The following is a 12500-nucleotide window of genomic DNA, read 5'->3' on the forward strand; positions in this document are numbered from 1 at the left end:
GAAGAAAGAGAATGAGGATAAATAAATAGAGATAGATAGATAGATAGAGAGAGAGAGAGACAGAGAGATAGGTAGATAGATAGATAGATAGATAGAGAAAGAAAGAAGAAGAGAAAGTTAAGTCATAATAAATAATAAAGAAAGAGAAGGAGAAGGATAGATAAACAGACAGATAGATAAATAGATAGAATAAGATGTAGATAAGACAGAACAGGAATAAAGAAGAGGAAGAGGAAGAGGAGGAGGAGGAGGAGGAGGAAGAAAATGGATAGATAGAATAGAATGAAATAAAGAACATTGAATAAAGAAATGGAATGGAGAAACGAAGGAAGAAATGGGAATGGTAGCTCTCTCTCTCTCTCTCTCTCTCTCTCTCTCTCTCTCTCTCTCTCTCTCTCTCTCTCTCTCTCTCTCAGACCAACACATGTTTACAGAAAAGACTCGTGCAATTTAAACCTCACTTGACATTAATACGATTCTTCTTCTTCTTCTTCTTCTCCTCCTCCTCCTCCTCCTCCTCCTCCTCCTCCTCCTCCTCCTCCTCTTCTCTAAGTCCAATTGTATTTGTCATTTTTCCTATTTCTATTCTTTTCTACTATTTTTTCATCTATTCATCTCTCTCTCTCTCTCTCTCTCTCTCTCTCTCTCTCTCTCTCTCTCTCTCTCTCTCTCTCTAAGCTAGGTAGTCAAAGAAGAGAGAGAGAGAGAGAGAGAGAGAGAGAGAGAGAGAGAGAGAGAGAGAGAGAGAATTACTGAAGAAGGGAAGGAAGAATGGAAAGAAAAAAAGGAAGGAAGGAAGGAAGGAGGGAGGGAAAAAATACATGAAAAGAACAGCAAATGAAAAAAAATGAAAGGAAGGAAAGAAAGAAGGAATGAAGGAAGGAAGAAATGAAGGAAGGAAGGAAGGAGTATATGTAACTGTCTTCCTTTAATGTTGCGTGAAGGAGGGAAAGCTGAAGGAGGCTTGAAGGAGGAGGAGGAGGAGGAGGAGGAGGAGGAGGAGGAGGAGGAGGAGGAGGAGGAGGAGGAGGAGGAGGATAAAAGGGAAGATAAAAGGGCGAAAAAGGAAGGTGTTACAATGAGAGAGAGAGAGAGAGAGAGAGAGAGAGAGAGAGAGAGAGAGAGAGAGAGAGAGAGACAGAGACAGAGATACGTAGACTGTAAACAGAAGAAACAATAAGAATTCTCTCTCTCTCTCTCTCTCTCTCTCTCTCTCTCTCTCTCTCTCTCTCTGCAGCAGCCTCCATATTTAACACTGACGCTTAAAGGGGCGAGACGTGAAAGAAAGGCCGGTGACGTCATCAAGGAATTGCCAAGAGTCGCTATTTCAAATTCTTCCTGGGATCACGTTGGAGAATTCGTAAATCTTTGCCTTTTGTTATCGCATTTTTCATTTCATATTTTTCACTTTTTTTGCTGTTATTTTTTTGTCTTTTTCCTAATATAAATGTTGAACTATTCCATCTGTTACTGTATTGAAGTTTACATTGACTGCTGTATCGCATCCATTATCGTACTTAGGTAACCATATTGACTGCTGTATCGTACCTATCATTACCGTACACAGCATACTATAAGTAGCATTTTGTATATCAGCGCGCCACACCCTTAACTACTTTCAAAAGGTTTCAGTTTAAGTGACATGAGTTTTCAAGGGTGTTTTTATGGTTCTAGTGACAGATCAACATGATTTCTACAATATTAACAGGAGAGACACCCTGAGAGCCCAGTTAATCATCTCTGTGGCCCTTGAAAGCAGTCGTTCAAGTGGCGGTGGCATAGTGGATAAGGTGGTGGGCGTGGGATCGAGCAGACGTCCACGCGTAGGTTGAATCCCACCACGTATAGCCTTGATACTTTGCCATTTGTGGAGTGGTTTAAAGTTACCTACATGTCACCATGATACTCAGGTTCCAGAAGATGCGCTTGGTTGGTGATATGGGCCCTAATATGCCCATCACTATAAATAAAATTGCCTGCGCCACTAATGGGTGGAAGCTGAACACCACTTACAATACTCTTCAAGTTACCTACAAGCGCTCTAGGCCACAACATAAAAAATAATAATAATAATAAAAATAATGGTACTAGTGACAGATGCAGATGACTTCTACATTATTAACAGGAGAGACACTCGTGAGAGCCCCGCTAATGATCTCTGTGGCCCTTCTCAGCAGTCGTGGCGTGAGGGCAGAGCGTTTCAACATACCAGACATTTACATTCTGAAATATACAAGTTTTCTTCAAATAAATACGTGAATCATACTGAAAATTGAATGTTTTAGTTGATTTATATGAAAACTTATGGTATTTTTCAGCGAGAGAGAGACAGAGAGAGAGAGAGAGAGAGAGAGAGAGAGAGAGAGAGAGAGAGAGAGAGAGAGAAAATCTTGTTTTTTCATGATTTCCTAGTTTTTTCTCTCTTTCTCGCTTCCTATTCATCCTTCCATCTTCTCATCTTCCTCCTCCTCCTCCTCCTTCTGCTCCTCCTCCTCCTCCTCCTCCTCCTCCTCGTCCTCGTCCTCGTCCTCCTCCTCCTCTTGTCAAGAATGAATCAAATACAGACGGGAGAAAGGAAGGAAGGAAGGAAGGAAGAAGATAAATGAAAAATGGCATAGGAAGAGAGAGAGAGAGAGAGAGAGAGAGAGAGAGAGAGAGAGAGAGAGAGAGAGAGAGAGAGAGAGAGAGAGAGAGAGAGAGAGAGAGGTCACAAGGTTATTGACAGACAGATTTTGATTTTATGATTACTTTTTTATCGATTTCTTTCACCATATAGATTGAGTTTCGAAATGAGAGAGAGAGAGAGAGAGAGAGAGAGAGAGAGAGAGAGAGAGAGAGAGAGAGAGAGAGAGAGAGAGTCTTTTACATATTTTCTTTCTCTTCCTTGTTTGTCTTCTTTTCTCCTTCCCTTCTTTCTCATCCTTCCTGCAAAACAAGATCGATCCCTTCCTTCCTCCCTCCCTCCCTCCCTCCCTTCCTCCATCCCTCCATCTCTCTCTCTGGTTTTTCCTCCATTTCTTCGTTATCATCCTTTCCTTCCTTTCCTTTAATCACATTCTCTGTCTTTCCTTCTTTCCTTTCTTCTTTATTTCAATCTCCCTATTTCTGTTTTTCTGTCTGTTCCTTTCTTTCTATAGTAACCAAGTTGAGAAATCACTTGTTTATTTACTCAACCACGAATGAAGTAATGAAAAGTCGAGAAAAAGGAAGAAAGGAAGGAAGAAAGGAAGGAAGGAAGGAAGGAAGGAAAAAAGGAAAGAAGGAAGGAAGGAAGGAAGGAAGGAAGGAAGAAGGAAAAAGGAAAGAGAAGGAAGGAAGGAAAGGAAAGAGCAGGAAGGAAGGAAGGAAAGAAAGAAGGAAGGAAAGAGAAGGAAGGAAGGAAGGAAGGAAATTGAGAAAGAAGTAAGGAAAAAAGGAAAGAGAGAAGGAAGGAAGGAAGGGAGGAAGGAAGGAAGGACTGTCACGTATAGGCCTAATAGATTTTTTCCTCTCTAACTCTAATTTTATAATATCATGAAAGGTGGAAATAGGTAGGCTTACTTACAGAGGGACTCACGTGTATGCCTAACGATTTTTTACAGCTTCCCTTACTTTCTTATATTCTTATGATAGAGCATAGCAGTGTGTTGTATGGGGACTGTCCAGTGTATGCCTGGCCTCCTGCACCAACGCTTACTAACTTGTCGAGATGCTAATGAGTCCCTTCCATCACGCAGGTCTCGCTGGATTCAAGAGTTCGAGAGATCATCAACCGCAACATGGTGGACCCAACCCCGCACACCTTCGACGAGGCGCAGACCCAGATCTACACGCTCATGCACCGGGACTCCTATCCGCGCTTCCTCAACTCCGCCATTTACAAGCGACTCGCACAACTCAACAATAACGGCAACAGCGGCACAAGTCGTACGGAGAGCGCGACATAGGCCCCCTGTGTCTCCGTGTGTCCTCTAGTCCGCGTCTCCAAGGTGGGCGGAGGGACGCGTGCCATGGTTCAAGAATGGTGGCAGCAGTAGGATTGACTGGAGCGCATGAGTTAGTCTAGTCTCCGTCACTCTTCCAGGTGATGATACGAGGTCAACAGCTACCGCTACTGCTGCTGCTGCACGTGCTCTCTGCCCAGGGTCGTGTGTTCTGACCCCCTAAACAATGGTAGCAGCAGGAGTCACGGTGTAGGGAGAGTGTGCAGTACAACCTCTCCCCTATTTGAAGACGTGCTCTCTGAAATCCTACAATGGTGGAGCAAGTGTGGCTGTCTTCTAGGGGGGCGTGTGCTGCATTAACTCTCACCCTCTTACAAACGGTGGCAGCGGTGGGATACCAGAGGAGGATGAAATGTACTCCTCTCTCACGCTCCTCTCCTCCTCTCACATGTGCTCCTCCTTGCGATCTCACGAACCTTTACTCTATCTAGTGTCTCCCTCTCTCCCTCCCTCTCTCTCTTTAGCTCTCTGTTCTTCTGCACTCTCACTATTTCGTCGATACATGGGACCACTTGGTGAAGACTGAAGCTGGAGGCAGTGGGACGCAATGACTGGGTGATGGAGAGGTGGTCACAATGGAAGTTATTTATATACATGCATACAATCCTCTATATATACATACCACTGATCCATATTCAAGTGAGAGAGAGAGAGAGAGAGAGAGAGAGAGAGAGAGAGAGAGAGAGAGAGAGAGAGAGAGAAAGAGAGAGAATGGGATAACTCACTCGTTTCCTGTCTTCTCTTTCACCTCCATTTCCCATTCCTTTGCATCTACCTCCATCTTGATCTTGAAACCACCTCCTTCTACCTCCTCCTCTTCCTCTTCCTCCTACTCCTCCTCCTCCTGCTGCTGCTGCTGCTGCTACAGAGACAGATAGACAGACAGAGGGATAAACTCAGTGTGACAAAGGCAAACAGAAAAGCTCAAGACAGTGAAGTGAAGAAGGCAGACAAAGGAAGCACGAGTGTTGGTGTGAGTGTAAACATTATGTACGTGGTTTCAACTGGACCAAAGAAAACCCCTATAGAATAAAACATTACTCTAGTGTAGGCGTTCACGTGTCTCTTGCTGGTTTTTATAATTATTTGTTTTAACATTTTCCTCCCATAATCTTGACTGCGGATTTAAACGGTGCATGAAAGAGAGGTGAAACAAATGCAACAACTGAAAACCTCATGAAAACTTGTGAATCTTTAGTCTAAATGTAACAAAGGAAGATAAAATAAAAAAAATAGAGAAGATAGTAGAATTGGAAAAAAAGAAAAACTGTAGCTTGCTATTCTTGTATGTGAATGTAACAAAGGAAGGTCGAAGATTGAAGAAAAACAGTGGAATTAAGAAAAAAAAAAAGTAGCTAGTGATTCTTAAACGTAAAATTAACATTGCCACACGGAAAAAAAAAAATGTGAATCTTGAAAATGAACTAAAAACACCTGCAGTCTTGAAGCAAAAAAAAAAAAAAAAAAAAAATACCAACACTAATAATAATGATGATATTGATATGTGAAAAAAAAAAAAACGATAAAATATAGCAAGATCTTATCCCTCGCTGAAGAAAACAACAAATGAGAATAAAAATAACATAAAACAAACCAGTCTGCTGGAAAATAACGAAATAAAATACCACGAGCGTACTAAACTAATCGACATCACACAAAGAAAGAAAGTGGGAAAAATTATGCAGTGCCACATACAAAACAAAGTGCCAAGTGCCAGAAATTGAAATGTGTCCTTACGATGAATACGTGCAATGATCTGAAATATAAATATGTGCAATTAGTATACAAAAAAAATGTGCAATATTATAAATTATGAGGTTTCCAGGTGTCACGTGTATATAAAGCGTAGTGATCAGGTGTGTACAGTGACGGAAGGGATCAGATGTATAAAAAAAAAAAAAAAAAAAAAAGGACACGGTAATAGAAAATAAATCGGAAAAAAAAAGTGTGGCGAATCAGAAACAAATGACGATCGAATAAAAAAAAGAAGGAAAAAAGAAAAAAAAGACGAAACAAAAATACTAAATCAAGATAAAAAAAAAAAAAAAAAAAGAAGAAAGATAGACAAAATATTTACCACCACCACCACCACCAAGGAACACAAAGAAAGAACAACCACCAGCAGACCCGTTTGTCCAATCACGACCACCACCACCACCACGACCACCACGACCACCACCGAGGGATAAACAAGAAGGCAAACAAAAAGCAAATAAACTTCAATAGCTCAGACAGAAATAGAAAATAAAACAAAAGAAAGTGGAAGCACAAAATAAAAAAATAATAATAAAATAATAATAATAATAATAATAAAAATAATAATAACTTAAGGTGGAAATTCGATGACTCGATATCAATATCGGTTTTTGGCTCTCCCATTCCTATTTTTTACTGAATTCAATAATATTTATACACAAGGTGTACGTTTATGGTGTACATCTTCAGTGTTAATTTGGTACAGAAATGTGGCATAGTTTTTTTTCAATAAATATTTTTTCGGCGATAAGAAAATAATTCAAAATACCATTATAAAATCAAAACTAATAACAGTGTGGCAATTTCCTCTTAACCACATATAATATACATAACAACAAATAAATGTCAGCATCGGCATACACATAACCTATGTTATAAAAATTTCATTACACGCCAAATTGTTACCTTTTTTTCATAAAAAATTTGAGTTTATAAGCCTGTTGTAAATTTATTTGAGTGAGTTCATGCATTATCATGCTGGCATTTGTTAAGATGAGGTTGTTGATCATTTTGCTGCAAAAGTTTTGAAATTGACCAATTACTGAAAAAGTTATTCAACAATATATGCTGAAAAACTGAAAGTCGAGAAAACGCATTTTTCTGTGAACATCTTCAAAACCCCACATAACTCACTCCAATATGTACCAAACTCAGATATGTACTTACATAATCCCTTGACAACTGTTTGGAGGCTGGTAGTGGCTGTTTAGATAGTTTCAGGCCATGTTACATCATGGGAATGTCGTCTATATAGCCTCTCTGAATGGTGAGCTCTCACTTGCCTGTCAGCCTTACAGGCTCCTGGTCCCGTTATTATCATATTAGAATATATAACATATCACTGATAGGTTCTGAATGGTGAACAACACTGTCACATTTGTCACACCGAAGATTTATAGTACAATCAAACAAATAACTTGTCACTTTTGCGGTGATTCCGTTGCCACATTCACATTTCACCAAATTGAAAATTGTTTGCAGTCTTTGTAATGATATCACTAACAAGGCACTATCCTCACTAGTTTGGTGAACTTCACTCTCCTCTGGTGGCAGGAGACTATGCCTGTAGCTTGCAGCAGACACGTGAGGGTCGGGAGTGGCAGGGGTGGTGGCGGCGGAGGTGGAAGCCTCGCCAGTACTACCACCACGTGTCTCAGGCTCCTCACTTTCTTCTCTTTTCCACCTTTTCAAGGCTTTCTGGCGGGCTGTTTCAACCTGAGTCTTTCTTTTACCACTTACACGTGGCATTGTCACAATTTGGGGACTCAACACGTGTAAAGTACGATCAACAGGTAGGCTGCAGGCACGCACACTTCCTAAGGCTGTATCAATTAGTACTGAGGATTTAGCATCTTCCTCACCCTCACTCAGGCTCACTGCCTGATCCTAAACTGTCGTACAAGTACATCACGCAAAAAAAAAAAAAATAAAACAGCTCAAAAAAGGAAATAAATACAAGCAAAACAAAGACTAGAAGAAAAAGGGGCGTGTGCGCTTGGGTATTTAAAGGGCCGGCCCTTTAAACCCGCCATTACCAGGTAAGCAGTGCGTTATGCGCCTGGCAACTTCGGCCATAGCTTCCCTCTCCAGAGACGAACCCAAGTACCAAGTTTCCAATTTTTCAATTTTTTTGACCAAATTAACGAATTTCCCCTTAAGAGAGAGAGAGAGAGAGAGAGAGAGAGAGAGAGAGAGAGAGAGAGAGACAGAGAAATATACACTTTTAAATCTTTAGCACAAAAAATTTTTCCCACGGTTTTATTTGAATTATTTTTTTGTTTATATTTTTTGTGTCACGTCTATTATTGTTTATTCGTCTTGTTTACCTTCGCTTCATTACGTCTCCGTGAACGAATGGCGATTGAAAATAAGTCAAATTCTTGTCAATATTTCTGTAGTGCAAAAAAAAAATAAATAAAACCGCACCAGGAGGGAGGCAGGCATGACACGCACACACACACGCACACACACGCACAAACCGTCAGGGGTGGGGCCAGTCAGTCAGCCAGTCAGTCAGTCAGTCAGTCAGTCAGTCAGTCAGTCAGTCAGTCAGCCCCGCCCCTGCCTCCGCCTCCTCCCCCGTGCGGTTGTATCAGTTTATCATAACGGCTCGTATCGTCAAACGTGTCACTCTCTCACCTCCCCGACTTTCAAGGGTCTCTGGTGGATATCAAGTGAGGTTTTGCTGATTCTAGCGGGTGCCAGTTGAGCAAGGCCTCTGCATCACCACTGGGAACCTAACACTCTGACAACACCACTTTCAAATGGTTCTAGTGGTTGTCTGTGTCTTTAAGGGTTTTATCATTCAAGTGACTCTAAATAAAAGTTCCAGTGAGTTTTGACAAGGAATCTGTATCACTATTGGAAGGAAAACACCCTCAGAACACTAAATTTAAGAAGGTTTAATGGAAATCAATGCGTTCAAGAGTGTTTTAATGGTTCCAGTGCGTTTGAAAGGCTGCAATGGTAATTAAAGACTTCCTGGAGTGTTTTCATGAGTTAAAGAAGAATTGAGCATCATGAGATGAATAAAAGATAAACAAGCCGCCCTGCCTATGTGAGCCACCATCCCGAGGCCCCGCGGACAGTCGTGGTGAGAGAGCTAAGCGTTTGAGTTGACGAGCTGTAGTTTTGGTTCCGTTGCCCGGCGGCGGCACGGACGGGGTGCCACGGCGGTGCCTCGAGGTGCCACACGTATGCCAATGCCAAAGACACGCCTCTAGTCCTGAAAACCCACCGTACTGTCTCACAAACCCCACCTATGATGACGATGATGATGATGATGATGATGATGATGATGATGATGATGATGATTTTCTGGATGAACATTACATATACAGTGTATATGTTTACTGTTATTAATTCTAGATCTATATTCCAAATATAATTTTAATGTCATAAAAAAATGATGATGATATGATGATGTTTGTGAGTCGTGGAGCAATATTTGTGTGTGTGTGTGTGTGTGTGTGTGTGTGTGTGTGTGTGTGTGTGTGTGTGTGTGTGTGTGTGTCGAATATTGCATTATGCGTGTGTGACTGTATTTTGAATGGCTCTAAATCTATTTTGAGTGCGTTAGCGTATGCGTGCGTGCGTGCGTGCGTGCGTGTCATGGCGGGGGGTCATGTGCCACACCCCCTCACACCCCCAAACAAGACACGGGGCACCACGTGAGGGAGGGAGAGACACAACACACCCTGAAGGCCATGGTGTGTGTGTGTGTGTGTGTGTGTGTGTGTGTGTGTGTGTGTGTGTGTGTGTGTGTACGTGCATGGCGCCTGTCGCTTCACCCTATTCCGTTACGTCATCTTTTTTCCATAACAAAATAAAAAAAATGAATACTGATGTACTTTTCACGAATACATACATAACATACTAGATTAAAATGTATATAGTTATTGTAGATATACAGATATTACATTTAATCTCCCCCCAACCCCCCCCAAACCCCAGAAATACTTAGATAGTCATTTGTGAACCCCCTCTACCTGTCAGTACCACAATCCCTCAACCCCTCAACCCACACCCCTCCACCTGACATGAACCCCCAAATCACTACCTCCTGCAGAACCAAAACCTCATATCCTCTCCCGCCCAAACTAACCCTCAGAACCTCACCAGGAAGACAATAGTGGGGTTTGTGGAGAGGGTTAAATGCTCGTGTTAAACCCCGACACACACAGACGTACACACACACACATACAATCTACACACACACACACACACACACACACACACACACAGTGCTAAAAATAAAGGGAATAAAACACAATATGATAAAAGACACGAATAAAAGACATGAAAAATTATGAAACCCAGCAAATATTGAACTAAAGACTGCCACTGATGAGAGAGAGAGAGAGAGAGAGAGAGAGAGAGAGAGAGAGAGAGAGAGAGAGAAAGTTAGTGGCAAGTCTGTGGGAACACGATAACACTCTCACACACACACACACACACACACACACACACACACACACACACACACACACACACACACACATACACACACACTGCAGGAGGAACGAAGCCACATCCCCGCCTAACACTGCCACCGCCGGGCCCTCACAGCTCAAGGGAACACACATACACAAGTCACTAACCCAACACACCGTAAGGAGACTATACACAGACCGCCTCTTCCTCCCAATCAAAGAAAACGGAGAAATACAGAAGATACCCTTAGAAAAAAACACCAATTGAAAACGAATACGTGAGAATTAAAACTTAGATGAAACTATATACAAAATGCGGTGATTATCAGGTATTTAGAGCCTACAGGTGAGGAGAAGGTTAAATGCTTATAGGTAAGAGTCATGTCGAGTTACTAATACAGGTTATATAAGGAATTTAGTTTGCTATGAGGGCTGCCAACCATTTTTTTAGGATAACTTCGTGTTGTGGCTTTGTTCCTTGTACAGTGTTCCCTTTAAACCCCATAAATAGCCGTTTAAATACCCCTTAGTCCTTTCATGGTTCCTCTCACTCCTTCCTCACCTCCTCCCCTCAGGTCACGCCACCCAGGTCACTCCCCTTTTCCGGTACTCCCTCCCCCCTCCTCTTATTCTGGTAAATATGATGATGATGGTGATGATAATGGTGATGATGTTCAGATTCGTAAGACAAGCACCTTTTAAAAACATTTCAATACCTTAAGTGTGTGTGTGTGTGTGTGTGTGTGTGTGTGTGTGTGTGTGTGTGTGTGTGTGTGTGTGTGTGTGTGATTCATAAGAAGCAACACATTGACAAAAATTTCATTCACTTTCAAACAAAACAAGAAAAACAAGCAAACTATAAAACACTAGTAACAAATAATAACAAAAACAAACAAATCATTAATCCAAAACTCAGAGGGAAACATAACAAAAAATAAACAAACAAAAAAAGCAAAAAAATAAACAAAAACAAGTTAGATTTTTTGGCAAGTAAAAATAAAAAAATACTAAAATTTGAGAGAGAGAGAGAGAGAGAGAGAGAGAGAGAGAGAGAGAGAGAGAGAGAGAGAGAGAGAGAGAGAGTGAGTGAGTGAGTGAGTGAGTGAGTGAGTGAGTGAGTGAGTGTGTGTGTGTGTGTGTGTGTGTGTGTGTGTGTGTGTGTGTGTGTGTTTACTGCAGTTTAGCAAGATGTGTTTGTTGTTTTTTCGATGATAATGATAATAATGATGGTGACGATGATGACTGATGATGATGATGATGATGATGATGCTGGTGATGCTGATGATGATGATGATCGTGTGAGTCTCGAATGTTGTACTATAAGAACTGAATGAAAACTCTATCAGTTGTCACGTCTTTTATTGAAACTTTATCCTCAGTCCTTGTCTTGTCACTTTATTGATTCATTTGTGCCGAGAACGGAACAAAGAAATGGAGAAATAGACACAGGTAAACAGACAGACAGACAGACAGACACAAATAGACACAGAAATAGATGTATATACACACACACACACACACACACACACACACACACACACGGACACGATAAACACACACAGACACATATATAGACGCAAATAGACACACAGACAAACAGACAGACAGATAGAGGAACAGAAACACACACACACACACACACACACACACACACACACACACACACCTTTGAAAATGTTACCTGCGCCACACCTCAATACCCGCACACCTGTACACACACACACACACACACACACACACACACACACACACACACACACACACACACACACACTTGTAATTAAGGTGAGCGTTCTTTCAGGTAAATCTTGGGTCACTTTTTTTCATTCTGCATCACTTTATTGAAGAGAACACCCTCGCAACACAAGGACTTCACCCCTTCACTACCAGGACACGCTTTCACATTCAATCTTCTTACTATTTGGTGATTTTATACAGCTTCAGAAACTTATGTGGGGGATTAAAATAGTGAAGACTCTGGCCATTAATCTTCTGACCTCCATAGACCCTTCCTAATGTCAACAAAATCGTCTAATCACACCCAAAACTCAAGGTAAAGGTGCGTCCCAGTACTGAAGGGGTTAAAAGTCTCTAATAAAAATCCGTTTTGAGAAATGTTTTCCTGACACTAGTGACGGGTGGTGGTGGTGGTGGTGGTGGTGGTGGTGGTGGTGGTTGACGGACGTTTCTCCCCCTCCCAGTCTACACAAATAATATAACGGAAGACCAGTCACCACCAGTCAGACACTCAGACACTCAGACAGACACTTACTTTAATCTGAGAACTACTGTGTGTTGTGTTGTGTTGGGTTGGGTTAGGTTAGGTTAG

General features: G+C 41.5%; 1 protein-coding gene across 3 annotated transcripts in view; it reads left to right on the forward strand.

Moving 5' to 3' along the window:
• Positions 1–6203, forward strand: part of LOC123513711 (regulator of G-protein signaling 20-like) — a 51010-nt gene extending 44807 nt beyond the window's left edge. For all 3 annotated transcript variants that reach the window (XM_045271086.1, XM_045271087.1, XM_045271088.1), the window contains one exon: positions 3717–6203. In XM_045271086.1, the coding sequence (XP_045127021.1) occupies positions 3717–3926 (210 nt within the window). In that variant the 3' untranslated portion in view covers positions 3927–6203. The remainder of the gene's footprint in view (positions 1–3716) is intronic.
• Positions 6204–12500: the final 6297 nt, after the last annotated feature.

The sequence above is a fragment of the Portunus trituberculatus genome, chromosome 36 (assembly GCF_017591435.1).
Source record: "Portunus trituberculatus isolate SZX2019 chromosome 36, ASM1759143v1, whole genome shotgun sequence".
Lineage (NCBI taxonomy): Eukaryota > Metazoa > Arthropoda > Malacostraca > Decapoda > Portunidae > Portunus > Portunus trituberculatus.